This window comes from Mytilus galloprovincialis, chromosome 9 (assembly GCF_965363235.1).
Source record: "Mytilus galloprovincialis chromosome 9, xbMytGall1.hap1.1, whole genome shotgun sequence".
NCBI lineage: Eukaryota > Metazoa > Mollusca > Bivalvia > Mytilida > Mytilidae > Mytilus > Mytilus galloprovincialis.
Genome location: NC_134846.1, coordinates 6,721,259 through 6,739,196, shown reverse-complemented (window position 1 = coordinate 6,739,196; position 17,938 = coordinate 6,721,259). Strand labels below are relative to the sequence as shown.

General features: G+C 34.1%; 1 protein-coding gene across 1 annotated transcript in view; it reads right to left on the bottom strand.

Annotated features, from left to right (window-relative positions):
- Nucleotides 1-4,138: 4,138 nt before the first annotated feature.
- Nucleotides 4,139-17,938, bottom strand: part of LOC143044328 (uncharacterized) — a 54,697-nt gene continuing 40,897 nt past the window's right edge. Inside the window, exons 6-8 of the mRNA XM_076216280.1 lie at nucleotides 15,375-15,485; nucleotides 5,933-5,999; nucleotides 4,139-5,177 (exon numbers count right to left, since the gene is read on the bottom strand). Of these exons, the coding sequence (XP_076072395.1) occupies nucleotides 5,108-5,177; nucleotides 5,933-5,999; nucleotides 15,375-15,485 (248 nt within the window). The 3' untranslated portion in view covers nucleotides 4,139-5,107. The remainder of the gene's footprint in view (nucleotides 5,178-5,932; nucleotides 6,000-15,374; nucleotides 15,486-17,938) is intronic.

Sequence of the window (17,938 nt, the reverse complement as noted above, 5' to 3'; positions counted from 1 at the left end):
AAATCAAAGTCCCATAACTCTGGACACATCGCAAAATTGGAAAAAAAAAGGTAACCAGACATTACCAATTCCAGCCTAATTTTAAAATTTCAGTTCAATTGGATGAAGCATTTTTGAATTCATGAACGACATACAAGAATAAAGAGCTTGGCCGAGTGCACCATGATATGACCGCAATGATCGACAAGTGTTGACACACTTCTAAAGTGGACACAATAATATGTTTGACACAGTAATTTGCTGGACACAGAAATTTCATTAGTACTAAAAAGCACCACTTTGGCCCTTAATAGGTTGGAAAAACTGCAAGTCCTAGCTAAAATTCTCTGTTGGAAATTTCATAAGGACTCTAAAGAAAAAAAAAACCTTTGAAATTGGACGAGAAATAAAAAAGTTTGTTTTTTGGGATTGAGCACCACTTTCGCCCCAAATAGCTCGGAAACGGTACAAGCTACGTTAAATCCTTCGAGACTCTATCAGTGCAGAAGTTCATAAGGAAAACAATGAAAAAATCAAAATGAAAATAAGATGAAAAATAAAAATTTCATGAAAAAAAAAGAGAAGTCCGTTTTAGCCCCTTTTAGCTCTGAACCCTTAAGTCCTAGCTCAGATCTGTAAAAATTCACTTATTTTCTATGATACTCTTTGATCTCACCAATCTTAGTATTTACAATTACGTGTATTTCATTTCTCAAACAAAATCTTCATATTAAGTAGTGTTGTCAAATTGAACAATTATGCCTAACCGGTTAACCGAATAATCGTTCGACCGATTAACCGGTTAACCGGTAGTTAGGTTGATGTTCAAAGTCTTATACAAAGTACTTCACGAATGACTGGTTTTATGATACAATAAATTGACATTTATCCCAGGGTATTATAACACAATAATGCAAACACTAACACAATTAGGATTTCAATATGTAATAAATTACAAAAAAAAACAAATTTATAAGTATGTACATTTAGAAAGAACGAAAGAAGAGTTATTCACATTTTTCCTCGGGTACATAGTTTTTATTCAGGAATATTATCTGGTCGATCACAGAGGAAGATAGTCGATTTCTCAGTTTAGTAACAATGAGACCCGCGCATGAAAAGATTCGTTCTGACGGAACAGAGGTAGCAGGAATACTTAAATATTGTCTAGCTAACACAAAGAGTCTGGGGAATTTACAATTATTTTCTTTCCACCACTCGAGTGGGTTTGAATCTTGCACAGCACGCTCCTTGATGTATAAGGACATTTCCGATTCATCTTGAAAGGACGTATCTTCGTCGGTGTCAAACAAAAGAAAGTCCAAAGATCGTTGGACTCTTTGTTTCTTGGCTGGTTGCTTGTCAACTTCAGTTCCAAGGTTTTTTTATGACGTTTTAACTGCGGGCTTTAATGGCACATCGTCTAACTTGGACTCTAACATTTCAATGGCGACTTTTTTTTGTTCTGGGGAGAAAAAGTTAAGTGTTCTATGCCTCGGATCAAGTAAGGACGCTAAAGCATGCTGTGTAGATGCAGTTTCAATGTCATACGGTTTAAAGCGGGTGATGAGTTCTTCTGAAATACTTGCTTTCATTTTATGCGCAAGAGCACTATCCTCTTCAGAGTTTTTTAGGTGTTTTTTTAAGAGTCCGTTGACAATAGGAAGCATTACAGAGGCTGATACGTCCTTTTCCAGACACATGTATGTTGTAACATGAGACATTTGCTTCAATACTGCGGAAATTTCAACCAGATAATCCCACTCATGATCTTTGAGAAGCATATGTGTGTCACATTTCTTAGTAACAGTTGTATCTAGCATTACATCCGTAATAACTCTGCGTTGTTCACATAGGCGTTCAATCATTAGCTGAGTCGAATTCCATCTCGTAACTACGTCTTGTATAAGTTCGTTCTGTCTTAGTCCGAACAACTTTTGTCTTTTCCTCATTTCTGCAGTTATTGTAGTTGAATGCTTGAAATGTCCCACTAACTTACGAGCATGTGAAGTAAGTTTGGCAATAGCGGGTATTTCCAAGCATGGTTTAATGCAAAGCTGAATGGTATGACCAAAGCATCTCATATCGTCAAAGTCACATTTCTCTGATGCACAATTCATGTTCCTAGCATTGTCATGTACAGAACTCACAATTTTACCGTCCAATTCAAACTCTGAAATTGTAGATTTCAGTCGTTCAGCAAGATTTTCGCCTGTATGGCGTTCAGGCATTTCACGAGTAACAAGCACATTTGACTGTAAATTCCAGTCTTTGTCAACGTGATGTTCTGGACTGTTAAAAAGCTTTTTGTAGCATTCGATGTCCATGTATCAGAAGTAAGGGATACGCTGTCAATGAGATTTAACTCTTTAATCAAACTCTCTTTTTTGTCACTATATGACTTTTCTATTCTGGATTTTATAGTATTTCTAGACGGAATTTTAAATTCTGGAGCTATTATCGACATAAGTTTTGAAAATCCTTTTCCCTCAACAATGCGAATGGGTAGGTAATCCAATATAATCATATCCACTATTGAATTTGTTATTAGTTCAGATTGAGTAGACGAAAATCTTCTAGATTTGGGTGTCTGAACAAAGTCTAAAACCGATGACTGCTTAACTTTCTCAGGCGTTTCAGAAAAGTCATTGGGATGCTTTAACTTCAGATGATTCAGCATATTACTTGTACCACCAGTATAGACTAATTCCATTTCACATAGTTTGCATTTCACTATTTTGGAGTCGGCATTACGTTTAAAAAAAGACCAAGCCTTAGATGACGGAGGTGGCATATTTACATGTACGCACACACAATATAAAGTCAAAGTGAAGAAATAAACTAAATCGTAAAATTTATTCAGCATGTTCAGCTTACAACTGTTCAAAATAAACTTAATATGCTAATTATGTTTACATTATACTTGCCCGGAGCTGACAGACAAGTTGTCTATGTGCTAATTAAGTAATAAAATTTAAATGTTTTCAAGGTTAACAAGATTAATCAATAAACTGAACAATTGATCTGTCTAATCAAGTACCAATCAATTCGTACAATCATTTCACATTATTTACTAATGATTTCAGTACACATTTACATCAATTTTATTAAAATTTTAAAAAGGTCCGGTTAACCGGTAAGCGTTTTTGGTATTCGGTATTCGGTCGTTCGACTGGTTAACCGTTGACAACACTAATATTAAGTGATCAATGACTTGTTTGTAGAGCTTTTATTGCTGATCATTTTTGCAATTTTTAATTTTTTTTTTATCTATTAAAACTTATTAGATAATAGCCAAAAACATTAAAATTGGCCAAAAATAGTCTTTTATATGCAATAACCCCTATGCGGGGGCCATCCGACAATTTTAACTCAAAAGTAACTAAGGTAGATCTTGTCAATCTGAACATTTGTCACCCTGTCAGATTTTCTCAATCTGTTACAGTTTCCAAGATGGCAGTTAATATTTGCATTTTACCCCTATGTTCTATTTTTAGCCTTGGCAGCCATGTTGGTTGTCCGGCAGAAATGTCGTTCACAACATTTAAACTAGTTACCCTAAGGATGATTGTGGCCAAGTTTGGTTCCATTTTGGCTTGGCAGTTTCAGAGAAGAAGATCTTTGAAAAAGTTAAAGGACTGACGATGACAGACGACGACGGACGCCAAGTGATAGAAATAGCTCACTTGGCCCTTTAGGTCAGGTGAGCTTAAAACTAGAAATTTATATACCTATAAATTTGCTTCCATTTGGTCTCATCAGTCAGGGTAGGAATCAAATTCATGGTTTCAAGAAATATCTATATCATCTGACTTTCCCTGAGACCTTCCTGGTTCTAAAAGTTAGTACATAATTGTTAATGTACATAACTATTCCAAACTTGAGCTTTTAATTTTTTAAAAATCATCAATTTTTATTTTCATTTCAAAAATTGTATTCAGAGGATATTTAATATTTGACAACAAATAAAAATAAATAATTCTAAGTTTAATTTAAACTGAACCAGGAAAGTTTCGACCTGCCAGTTAAGCATTAGGACATGCAAGTATTTACATATATATATGAACATAAATACAATAAAAATTTGATGCCTGAAAACTGTAGAAGCAAGACAAAATACTCTACCAACTGAGGATTACCCCATACAATTTAGCTAATCTATTGGGAGTCCTCAAAACAAAATTATATACATAAAATAATATACAAAAAGGTGAGTTGACCAAAGAAATAAAAAACAATACCTTATACACAACAAACAAGCAAGTAAAATGTCATATGAAACAAGTATTAACTATTATATTAATTTTACACAGTATTTTCAGAAAATTTCCAAATCTTCAACTGTCCATGTTTTATGGGTGAACAGAACTTCAGCTGATAATGTGATTAAACTTTTGTCGTATACATCCTTTGTATAGTGTAATTCATTAGTTTGAAGTGCAGATTTTGAATATTCTATAGGAAAAGTATGATTTAAGGCGTATAATACAAGCATATCAATAACAATATAGACTAGCTACATCCCTTTTTGATATTTATCCCATGGCTTTTTTTCAAGATGCACTTTATATTTTCTTATCAAGTTAGTTATAAGAATAGAGGATGTGGTATGATTGTCAATGAGACAGTCATCTGGAAAGGTTCCAAGTACAAATAAAAATTTATCTACAGGTTACCGTACGGCTTTCAACAATGGACAAGAATCCACAACATAAAGTAAGCTGTAAAAAGCCCCTAAACAAGAAAATGTGACACAATTCAAGATAACAACAAACCTTTATAAATTTAGATTTACCTTTATAAATCAAGGCATCATGCATCCCCTGTAGGTCGATATTAACAGAGATTTTCATATACAATGCTATAAACCTCTTTATATAAGCAAAAGTAATACATGCATATAACTGCCAATAAGTGCACTCTAAATCTAAGACTACTTTTTAACTCATGTAATTTATATCAAAAGAGCAAAACCTAAGAAGATATAATTGTAACAGGATGCTGTTATAGATGTCCAAAGAAACACAAATTGAATTCTCCTTCAAATCAAAAACTATCTCCAGGGCCTGTATAATTCTAGAAATGCCCCTCAGGGCACTAACCTTGTATGATCAGTGAATGTGCCTTGCTAAAACATAGGGTAATCCATGATTACAAAGTTCGCCTCATCTGCAACATTCTTTGTACCTAAGACAAACCTATAAAACACAATAATTCATAAAAGTAAGAGCTTTACCTAAGGAGGGTCAACTATGCATGAAATGTAGGTCAAATTACATGATCCTAGACCATATAGTGACTGAGAAATGAACTCGACATAAACTTTAACCAAAGTCAATCAAGCATGAAATGTAGGTCAAATTGACCTATTTTGGTATGCATGCTGACAGGCTCCCAAAGTTACATCCCCACATCAAGTGACACGATCCTAGGTCATAAAGTATCCGAGAAATGAACTCGGATGTAAACTTTAACCAAAGTCAATAAAAGCATGAAATGTAGGTCAAATTGACCAATTTTGGTATGGATGTTGCAGGCTCCCAAAGTTACACTCCCACATCAAGTTATATGATCCTAGGCCACATAGTATCTAAGAAATGAACTTCGACGTAAACTTTAACCAAAGTCAATCAAGCATGAAATGTAGGTCAAATTGACCTATTTTGGTATGGATGCTGACAGGCTCGCAAAGTTACATCCCCACATCAAGTTACATGATCCTAGGCCACATAGTATCTGAGAAATGAACTCGGACGTAAACTTTAACCAAAGTCAATCAAGCATGAAATGGAGGTCAAATTGACCTATTTTGGTATTGATGCTGACAGGCTTGCAAAGTTACATCCCCACATCAAATTACATGATCCTAGGCCACATAGTATCTGAGAAATGAACTCGGACGTAAACTTTTAACCAAAGTTAATCAATGTGTACTTACATTTTTGATACTTACCAATCACTTGGTGTGAAAGTTGAAGGAGCCTTCCTTTTTCTCTTGCCAGTTTTGAGTGATACAACTTCTATTAATTCATTATTATTACAGGTTCAAGATAGGAATTAAATATTAAACAAGATGAACTGTGAGCTATTACTCACAAAAGTCTACCCCCGCTAACCATATCATTATAGGATCTGCAAGTTCGTAAACAGGAAGTAGAAGAGCAGCAGACCTGAAAACCACTTAAACAATACAGCACCCCAACCTGATACTTGATAACAAATATCTAATAGCTGTAATACATAGTAGTTGAGAAAAGTGTTACGAAAATTTTTCATTAATATCCCTGTCTAATTTATGTACTAAGTCCGTAAACAGGAAGTTGAAGAGCGACAGACCTGAAAACCGCTTACACAGTACAGCACCCCAACCTGATGCTTGATATCAAATATCAAATAGCTGTGATTCATAGTAGCAGAGAAAAGTCTTACGAAAATTTTTCATTAATACCCCTATGTCTAATATATGTACTAAGTCTGTAAACAGGAAGTAGAAGAGCGACAGACCTGAAAACCGTTTACATGGTACAGCACCCCAACCTGATGCTTGATACCAAATATCTAATAGCTGTGATACATAGTAGTTGAGAAAAGTGTAATGAAAATTTTTCATTAATACCCCTATGTCTAATATATGTACTAAGTCTGTAAACAGGAAGTAGATGAGCACCAGACCTGAAAACCACTTACACGGTACAGCACCCCAACCTGATGCTTGATACCAAATATCTAATAGCTGTAATACATAGTAGCTGAGAAAAGTGTTACAAAAAAGTGTTACGGATGGACTGACAGAGGACGGTGTTACGGCCAGAAATCGCCTTTAAATTGTAGCCAACAAAAGACACAAATCAATAGTAAAATTTAACAACATTTAATATACAAAAGTTTACAAAAGGTATTAAACAAATATTACTGTTAACTTAACTGTCAAAATATGAGTCCAATCTGTTATCTTTATCTGTATCCGGAAATCTTTCGGAATCCAATTTGAATATTACGTTCACTACTAATGTCACAATCCAGTATGATGTTGTCTTTAGAATAAAAGTGTCAATCCAAATGCTATGAATACTAATGTCTATCAATGTCTATGTCCAAGTTTAATTATGAGAGTTTAACTTTAGTGTCTGTATATATAGTGTTGTCATGGAAAATTCTAGAACACTCTATAATGGAACATTGTGGAAAATCCTGGAAAGTTTAAGGATCATTCTAGAAAGTTCCAATCATTCTGTGATTGTTCCAGTGATTCCTAAACTGCACAGTTATAAGATTATTTGGTAAACAACTATCAGGCCATACAATACAAATTAGGCCAACATAAATAAACATAATAATTACAATATCATAACACCTCCCCCCTTAAAAGAAGTTTTAGTGTAACAAAAACTTATCATGAATAATATGAACAAAAATACATAATATATACAAAGTGATTTAATAAGCTCTAGATAAAGCATCAGCTATTACATTATCTTTACCCTTAATATGTTTTACAATTACATCATATTCCTGTAACAATAAACTCCACCTAGTCAACCTCTGATTCTTGTTTCTCATTTTATGCATGAAGGTGAGAGGATTATGATCAGTATAAACAAGAATAGGATATACAGTGGGATTCAAATATACATCAAAATGTTGAAGTGCTGACAACATTGCAAAACACTCTTTTTCAATAGTTGAATAATTTTTCTGATGTTTATTTAATTTCTTAGAAAAATATGATATAGGTTTTTCAACATTATCATCTGTCTCTTGATATAAAACAGCTCCTATTCCTACATCGCTTGCATCAACGGCAAGTTTAAATTGTTTTTCAAAGTCTGGAGTAATCAGAACTGGACTATCAATTAAAAGTGATTTGCTATTTTCAAAAGCTTTTTGACAATTTCCGCTCCAGATAAATTTAGAATATTTCCGTAAAAGATGAGTCAATGGTTGAACAACAGTAGCAAAATTTGAACAAAATTTTCTGTAAAATCCAATCATGCCTAAATATCTCATAAGTTGTTTTCTATTTGTAGGAGGTGGAAATTTGGAAATAGCTTCCACTTTAGCCATAATAGGTTTTACTTGACCTTGGCCAACTGTATGCCCTAAATAATCAACAGTGGCCTGACAAAATTCACTTTTACCAAGATTAACAGTCAAATTTGATTTTGACAATCTATCAAAGGTATCATATAAATGTGTTAAATGCTGTTCCCAGCTATCACTACATACAATAAGATCATCAATATAAGCATAACAACGGTCTAAATCTTTTATAACATTATTGATCATTCTTTGAAATGTAGCTGGAGCACTTTTCATGCCAAATGGCATTACAGTATATTGAAATAAGCCATTTGGTGTAACAAAAGCTGATATTTCACGAGCTCTCTGTGTCAATGGAACTTGCCAATAACCTTTCAATAAATCAAATTTGCTCACAAATTTTGCTTGACCAATATTGTCAATACAATCGTCTATCCTTGGAATCGGATAGGAATCAGATTTTGAGACTGAATTTACTTTTCTGAAATCAGTCACGAAACGAAAAGTTTTATCTGGTTTTGGCACAAGGAGACAAGGAGAGCTCCATTCACTGTTACTCGGCTCAATAATATCATTGTCAAGCATATATTTAATTTCTTTTCTCATAACTTCAAGTTTGAGTGGATTGAGCCTGTAAGGATGTTGCTTAATTGGACAAGCATCTCCGACATCAACATCATGACAAACAGCAGTGGTTTTGTTTGGCACATCTGGAAAAAGATTTTTAAAAGAAAATACCAAAGTTTTTATTTCTTCTCTACGATCAAAAGACAGATGTGCAAGTTTTGAATCTAAATTTGACAAAATTTCTGAATTTTTCAATCTAACTGTCTCTTCCATAGTTTTACAACTAAAAATTGGTTCAATTACATCTGGTTTGTCATGATTGTTCTCAAATTTAACCATGCCTAAAGTGGCAACTGGTTTACTATCACATAGAACATTAGTACGCTCAAAATATGGTTTTAACATATTAATATGACACACTCTATTTTGTTTGCGCCGACCTGGAGTTTTTACAATATAATTCAAATCATTAATTTTACTCTCTATTGTATAAGGACCACAATATTTAGCCTGTAAAGGATGTCCAGGGACTGGCAAAAATACAAGTATCCTATCACCAGGCTCAAAAACTCTGTCCCTGGCATCTTTATCATACCATATTTTCATCTTGTTCTGTACATTTTTTAAGTTTTTCTGAGCAATTTGACAAGCAGTATACAATTTTTCTTTAAATCTAGATACATAGTCTAAAAGATTCAAGTCAGTATGTTCAGTAAGCCACTTTTCCTTAATCAATTTTAACGGTCCCCTTACAGTATGGCCAAATACCAACTCAAAGGGACTAAAACCAATGGATTCTTGAACAGCCTCTCGGACTGCAAAAAGTAGAAAGTGAACTCCATCATCCCAGTCTCTGTCAAATTGAAGACAAAAAGTTCTAATCATGTTCTTCAATGTCTGATGAAAACGTTCTAAGGCACCTTGAGATTCTGGATGGTACGCACTTGATCTATACTGAGCAATCCCTAACTGGTACACTACTTGCTGAAATAGACCTGACATGAAATTTGATCCCTGGTCGGACTGTATAGACTTAGGAAGTCCTACTAATGTGAAAAATTTGATAAGTGCTTTGACAATAGTAGGTGTCTTGATATTTCTTAGCGGAATAGCCTCAGGAAAGCGGGTAGATGTACACATGATTGTCAATAAATATGCAATTCCAGTCTTGGTCTTTGGTAAAGGTCCAACACAGTCAATTAGAACTCTGCTGAAAGGTTCGTCAAAGGCTGGAATAGGCAGAAGAGGTGCTGGTGGTATTTTCTGGTTAGGTTTACCAACAACCTGGCATATATGACATGATTTGCAGTATTCTGCAACATCATTTCTAAGTTTAGGCCAGTAAAAATGCTGCAAGATCTTAAGGCAAGTCTTCCTTATACCTAAGTGTCCAGCCAAGGGGGTGTCATGGGCAAGACCAATAATTTCTTGTCTATAAACTTTAGGCACCACCACTTGGTATATCACTCTCCATTCCTCCTCTGGGGTAGCATCAGGAGGCCTCCACTTCCTCATTAAAATACTGTCCTGATGGTAATAGCATTCGGCCACTTTGTCTGCTTCCTCCTGTGGTTGAGCCCTCTGGCTGAGCTGAAGAACCTCAGGGTCTTTATGTTGTTCTTCGAGTAAATTATTTCGGTCTAATGAATGGCTGTTCACATCTGGCCATGGCATAATAACATTTTTGTTAACACTAGGTGGTTTTATAATAGCCTTTTCTGAGTTACCAGGATCTTCAATATCAGCTATAAAAGTGTCAGAAAGGTCCATGTAATCAAACTTGTCTTCTTGCAAATTCTCATTTTGTTGTTTTCTAGCCATCGCCCTAGTAACAACACAAGCTGGATACAATTCAGCATCATCTTCAGGTGATTTAACATCCACCACCGGTTCACTGGTAACAATTGGTTCTGCAACCACTTTGTTCCTAGCTAGATCATTTCCTAGCAATAATGTAACACCCTCAACAGGGAGATTAGGACGAACACCCACAATAACTGGTCCAGTTATCAAATCTGACTTCAGATAAATACGATGGAGAGGAACATCTATACAACCCAACTCTACACCTTGTAACAAAACGGAGGCACCAACAGAAGTCTTCTCGGACAAAGGCAACACACCTTCTAACAATAAAGACTGAGAAGCTCCAGTGTCTCGTAAAATCTTAATAGGCTGAAGAGTGGTATCATCAACAATAGAAATAAACCCATCAGACATAAAGGGTTTATATTCCTCCATGTAATCACAAAAACTGGACTTAAAAGCCTGACGCGCAGGGCATTCCAATGTACTGGTAATATAAGGTGTCGTACAAGCACTGGTCTTCGGCTTATTATCTCGTTCATTCTTCTTCTGAAGTCTAAAACAATCAGCCATCAGGTGACCAATCTTCTTACAATAAGCACAAGTCAGTGACTTCTTCTCAAAAGTATCAAATTTTGGACTAGACATATTATAACTGGACTGACTCTTATTCTGTGCAACAGGCTTACTATCAGTACGCTCAGTGCTTTGATTTTTGTAATTTCCACTTGAAGTATTAACATTTTGACCCTTGAAACTTCTTTTATGTGAAAGAGTATAATTATCTGAAATAACAGCTGCATCATGTATTGTCTCAACAGTTTTGTCGTCTAAATGTGTTTTTAAGTCTAAATGAACACATTGTTTGAACTCTTCTAATAACATCAATTGTCTTAGGTTATCAAAATTGTTATCTGTTTTCTTTGACGTAAGCCATTTATCAAATAGATCTTCTTTTTCCCGAGCAAATTCCACATAGGTTTGTGAATCAAACTTTTTATAAGATCTAAATTTCTGTCTATATGCTTCTGGTACTAGCTCATAAGCTTTCAAAACTTCCTGTTTCACCGTGTCATAATCGGAACTTTTTTCTGATGGAAGTGCGGAGTATATTTCAGCGGCCTTACCCTCAAAAACACTCTGTAGCATTGTAGTCCAATATGGCTTTGGCCAATTCAAACTACAAATGAACTATGAGCAATTTTCTCAAACTGTGGAAAATATTTATCGACTGTTTTTTTCACAAAATATTGCTGCATCAAAATATTCTGATTTCGACTGGACTTTAGTGTTGCTTTCTTCTTTGACCATTTCAATTTTCATTTTCTCCATCTCTAGCCTTTCCCTCATTTCAAGTTCTTTTAATTTAAATTCATCTTCTTTTTCCTTTTTATCCATTTCCAATCTTTCCTTCATTTTCAGTTCTGCCTGTTTTAATTTAAATTCATCTTCTTTTCTTTTCTCCATCTCCTTCAAATTCATTTCCAGTTCTTTTAGTTTGCGTTCATGTTCTAATTCAAGCTGTTTTAATTTAAAGGCGTCAATATTTTCGACCTTAAGTTCAAGAGCCTCTTTACCTAAAATTTCTGCGTCAACTAATTTGTCTATAACCAAATTTTTTATAATTTGTTTTCTCATAGATACTTTAAAAACTAATTTCAGTTCTTTAGCAAGCAACACTAATTCCTCTTTCTTTAAATTATCAAAACTCTCCAGGTCTGGCGTTTTCAAAAAATTACCGGCATCAAATGCCATTTTGTAGAATTTTGTTGGCTAGTTATAATAAAAATACTGAATAAATTTTGAATAAGATATTTTCGTTCTCCCGGACGAGCCCCCAATTTCTGTTACGGCCAGAAATCGCCTTTAAATTGTAGCCAACAAAAGACACAAATCAATAGTAAAATTTAATAACATTTAATATACAAAAGTTTACAAAAGGTATTAAACAAATATTACTGTTAACTTAACTGTCAAAATATGAGTCCAATCTGTTATCTTTATCTGTATCCGGAAATCTTTCGGAATCCAATTTGAATATTACGTTCACTACTAATGTCACAATCCAGTATGATGTTGTCTTTAGAATAAAAGTGTCAATCCAAATGCTATGAATACTAATGTCTATCAATGTCTATGTCCAAGTTTAATTATGAGAGTTTAACTTTAGTGTCTGTATATATAGTGTTGTCATGGAAAATTCTAGAACACTCTATAATGGAACATTGTGGAAAATCCTGGAAAGTTACAACGGAAGTTTCTGGAATAACGTAGAAGTTTAAATTACGCATCTTTTATAAGGATCATTCTAGAAAGTTCCAATCATTCTGTGATTGTTCCAGTGATTCCTAAACTGCACAGTTATAAGATTATTTGGTAAACAACTATCAGGCCATACAACACAAATTAGGCCAACATAAATAAACATAATAATTACAATATCATAACAACGGACTGACTGACGGACGGACGGACAGAGGTAAAACACTATACCCCCCCTCTCCTTCGGAGCGGGGGTATAATTATTACTGTTAATTTACTTAGCTGGCACTGATAACGGTAATTAAAGAGAAATTTAAAATATGACAGGTGTGTTTTTTCTTTTATATTGTCTTAATTACATGTACTTAGCCAAGTGGCATTTATAACCATGCTAATTTTTATTCCGATTAAGTTGATGCCCTGACCTCTTTTGATCTCTAGTTAACACTTGCCAATAATATAAACATACAGACCATGAAAAGAAAACTTGTTAAGTATGAAAATGGGAAAGAACAAGAGCAAAGTTGGCTCTGGACCTGCAGCGCTGGCACTTCATGGAAACATAGGTGCTTACCAATCGCAGCATAATAGTATGTAGCATTGGATAATAAAGGGAATTGTGAAAACAAAAGGAAATTGAGTACAGGTTTTTTTATATATAAAATGCAAGAAATATGACAATTTTAGCATGATATACATCTATTAAATTTTGGCCTTGGCAGCCATGTTGGTGCCCGTCAAGGACTACGGATATAATTTTAAAAATAGATACCATAAGGATGATTGTGGCCAAGATTGGTTCCATTTGACCTGGTAGTTTCAGAGGAGAAAATTATTATTTGCGAAATTTTAACCCTCACTAACACTCGGGATTAAAATTTTACACAAACAATGCAACCCATGTTAAAATCTCTGATAAACCATGGCTGCCATGAATTATTTCTTAAATAGTCAAAAACGTTAAAATTGGCCAAAAATCATCATTTATGGGCAATAACCCCTTTGCGAGGGCATCCGACAATTTTGGCATAAATGGAACTTAGGTAGATTTTGACATTCTGAACATTTTTGCCTATGTCAGATTTTCTCTATCTGCAATGGTTTTCAAGAAATTAGTCAATATTTGCATTTTACCCCTATGTTCTATTTTTAGCCCTGGCGGCCATCTTGGTTGACTGACATGGACATCATACCCTAAGGATGATTGTGGCTAGGTTTCGTTCCATTTGGCCTGGCAGTTGCAGAGGAGAAGATTTTTGTTAAAAGTTAACGGACGACGACGACGGACGCCAAGTGATGGGAATAGCTCAGTTGATCTTTCAGGTCAGGTGAGCTAATAAAAAGTGAAAGGGAACCAGGCATTACAAATTCCAGCCTAATTTTAAAATTTTAATTCAATCGGATGAAGCATTTTTGAATTAGTGTACAACATACAAGAAAAACACATTTTTTTAACACCAAAGTCCCACAACTCTAGAACAACATATAGAAAAATCAGAAAAAAAACGAAAGAGAACCAGGCATTACCTATTCTAGCCTAATTATAAAATTTCTGATTAATTGGATGAAGCATTTTTGAGTTACTGTACGACATTCAAGAAAAATGGCATTTTTTATAAAAATCAAAGTCCCATACTCTGGACACATCGCAAAATTGGAAAAAAACAAAAGGTAACCAGACATTACCAATTCCAGCCTAATTTTAAAATTTCAGTTCAATTGGATGAAGCATTTTTGAATTCATGAACGACATACAAGAATAAAGAGCTTGGCCGAGTGCACCATGATACGACCGCAATGGTCGACAAGTGTTCATTTGGGCAAGTGTTGACACACTTCTAAAGTGGACACAATAATATGCTTGACACAGTAATTTGCTGGACACAGAAATTACATTAGTACTAAAAAGCACCACTTTGGCCCCTAATAGGTTGGAAGAACTGCAAGTCCTAGCTCAAATCTGCTAAAATTCTCTATGTTGGAAATTTCATAAGGACTCTAAAGAAGAAAAAAAACCTTTGAAATCGGACGAGAAATAAAAAAGTTTGTTTTTTGGGATTGAGCACCACTTTGGCCCCTAATAGCTCGGAAACGGTACAAGCTACGTTAAATCCGTCGAGACTCTACCAGTGCAAAAGTTCATAAGGAAAACAATGAAAAATGAAAAAATCAAAATGAAAATATGAAAATTAAAAATTTCATGAACAAAAAAGAGAAGTCCGTTTTAGCCCCTTTTAGCTCTGAAACCTTAAGACCTAGCTCAAATCTGTAAAAATTCACTTTGTTGGAAAAAATATGACTACTTTTGACATAACTGAAAATCGAAATTGTCAATTTTATTTAATATAAAAAGAAATTCAGGTTTAAAGATATTTTTTAGCCTACAACTTTTGAAAATTTACTGGATTTTTTTTCCTTAAATTGACGATTGTTGTTGGAAGGGACTTGGACAATATTCATGACATGGTCAAATTACAACTAGATGGAAAATTAGACGCCTTTTTCGTGCCACCGTGACAATAAGTGAAGGGCATATTGTTTATACTGATCAATCTGTCCTTTTGATGTTTTAGAACAAAATAAAACATAAATTATGGATGGATGGACAACAGACAGACGATAAATAATGGATGAAAATGCTTAGTGATGGCAAAAACTTGCAAGCCTTTCAGGCTAAGTGACCAAAACAGAAACCAATAATACAAATCAGCAATTCTTACTTTTCTTGTTTTCTTGCTTTTCAGCTACTTTACTGCTGCTTGGAGTATATATTTTTCTAGGAATTCTTTTCCTTTTTGGATAGGAAATTGGAGTTTCCATTGTTGGTAGATCTGCAAAAGATGAATATCATATTTGACAGATGTTTCATTACCAGGACCAAAATAAAAAAAATAATGTATGATCTGACAAAAAAAAAAAAACAAGCTGTGTCAATTCTTGTATTGCTGTTTTATATTTCAGAATATTTATGTGTCCGTGTCGTTACCAATTCCACTCTGAATGTAAATCATAATAATTTTGCGCTTGACACGAACCAGCTAGTAACTATTGCAAGAAAGGTAACTAGAGGCTCCAAGGAGCCTGTGTCGCTCACCTGTTTTCAAATTTGTCTAAATCTTCCTTTGAGGATGATTTCAGACCCACTGGCTGTATTTTTTAGATCTTGTCCTACTTAACATTTTTGCTGTTCAAACTTTCAATATATCTATAACAGTTTAAAAGATACTTTTTAAAGTACTAAAATCGGTGAAAATATAAAAATAGAGGATATGGTAATAAACAAGTAATAAACATTTAAGGGCAATAAATCCAATAACAAGTGGTCATTTGAACTGTGTGTAGAGCTTTTATTGCTGAACATATTTGCAATCTAAAATATTTTTTTTTCTATCTATAATCACTGTGCTTAAACATGTTAAACAGCTGTGGGTAACTTAAGTTACCCACAGCCCAAGATGGCGCAAGACATCTTCTGTTTATATAGATTTTAGTTATTTTAAAGCAAAACAAAGTTGTTTAACGAAGATAAAGCTTTCAAGAAGATGTATATCAGTTTCGCCCGCACTAATAAAAGTAGAAATAACTTAAGTATAAAACAATAAGTCGAAAAACAACTGATTTTAAAAGTCCAAAAGAGGTACGTAACTTTTACAAGAGATATCCGTAACTTTTTTTACGTAATTTACAGAGATGTCCGTAACTTCATGATGTGTCTTTAACTTTTCTCAGAATTTATATTGTTATACACAAAAATATAAAGGTAAGCTATGAAATATCGTAAGTTGGTATACAACTACATTTAGTTACAGTAAAGAGTAAAGGTTAACGCCTTACTTATTCCCAAAAACGGCAAGGGGAATTCATAGTCAGAAGTTCCAATTTTCGAAACGATCCCTTAAAGCAAAACACTAAACCCCTTCAACATTTTTTATTCTAGATTATATGTGATATCACTCTGTCTGTTTTACTCATAAAATTACAGCAACACAGTACTGCAACATACATTTTTACAATAACAAACCACGGCTGTCCTTCATCAACTAGTTTAAGATGAATATTAAGAAGCCGAAAAATCTGAACATGTAGCTTAAATGTTTTTCTTCTATGCGGTGCCAATATTCAAATTTTCAGATGAAATTACAAAAGGGAATAAACCGTACATTAATACTGAAACAATGAAAATATCTTAGCCTTATTTTTTAAGAAACCAGGACTAGTTGGGTTAATAAACTTTCTTCATTATTTACTTGTGTTACTCATCGAAACATAGTGCAATTACATATATGTAATTTCAAATAGATTTGCCAGGATCACATTGTTGTTTTTCTTCAAACAGTTGAAAATAAAATTTCTACTGGGATAATGATTTATTGAGTTCTTTGAAACCCTGTCTCTCCTTCGGTAGCTGTTAATAGTGGAAAATCACTGGTATAAAGCCGATGCCCGTAAATGCAGTTACGGTTAGCCGTAGATGGCATACGAAAATATGGGCATTATATTTTCTAGCTTTTAAGCCTATAAAATTGTTACAATTGTTGAATTTTGCAATTTAGGAAAAGGTCAGTGTCTCAAGATTTAATATAGACCAGAATCATGTTTATTATATGTCTAGCTATTTCATTTTTAAAGCTCTTAGTGAGCTGTAAGATGCGTGTACCTGCTGCTTTTTCTACAGTTTAGATGCCCTTAACTTGTAAAGCAGATGCGTGTAACTTGCAGATCTAATGATTGTAAATTGCAGTAGCTGAAATGCTGAAGTTTATTGCATGTTTAATGTACAAATTATCCTGTATTGGTACGCAATTTTATGTTATATTTTCATGAACGTAGAGAGCGTGGCACTCTTCCTATACGAGGCATCGGATTTAATGTCCCTAATCTGACCGGACCTGACTGTGTATTTGTACATCCAGCACAGCTAAACGGACCAAAGTTAAGCGCTTAAGTTGGTATTATCCCCATGTTTGTGAGTGTCATTTTCTTCGGTGTCCGTGGAAAAGGAAAACAAATGTCAGATCATTATGTATAAAGAATCCTTATATACGCAAAAATTATGCATCCAAAGGCTACAACAGAAAAATTACCCACAGCCAGAGTTTTCGGTTAAGAAAAGTTACGGACATCTTTTGCCATTTTTAAAATTGTTCTTACGCTAAGCTAAGACAAAATGCATTACATTTTTTGTTTTCAGTTGATTATTTTGCCTTAGATACAATACATTGACAACTTGTAAAGAATTATTAATGCGTAAATCTAAAGATATTTGATAAAATTAAAATCGCAT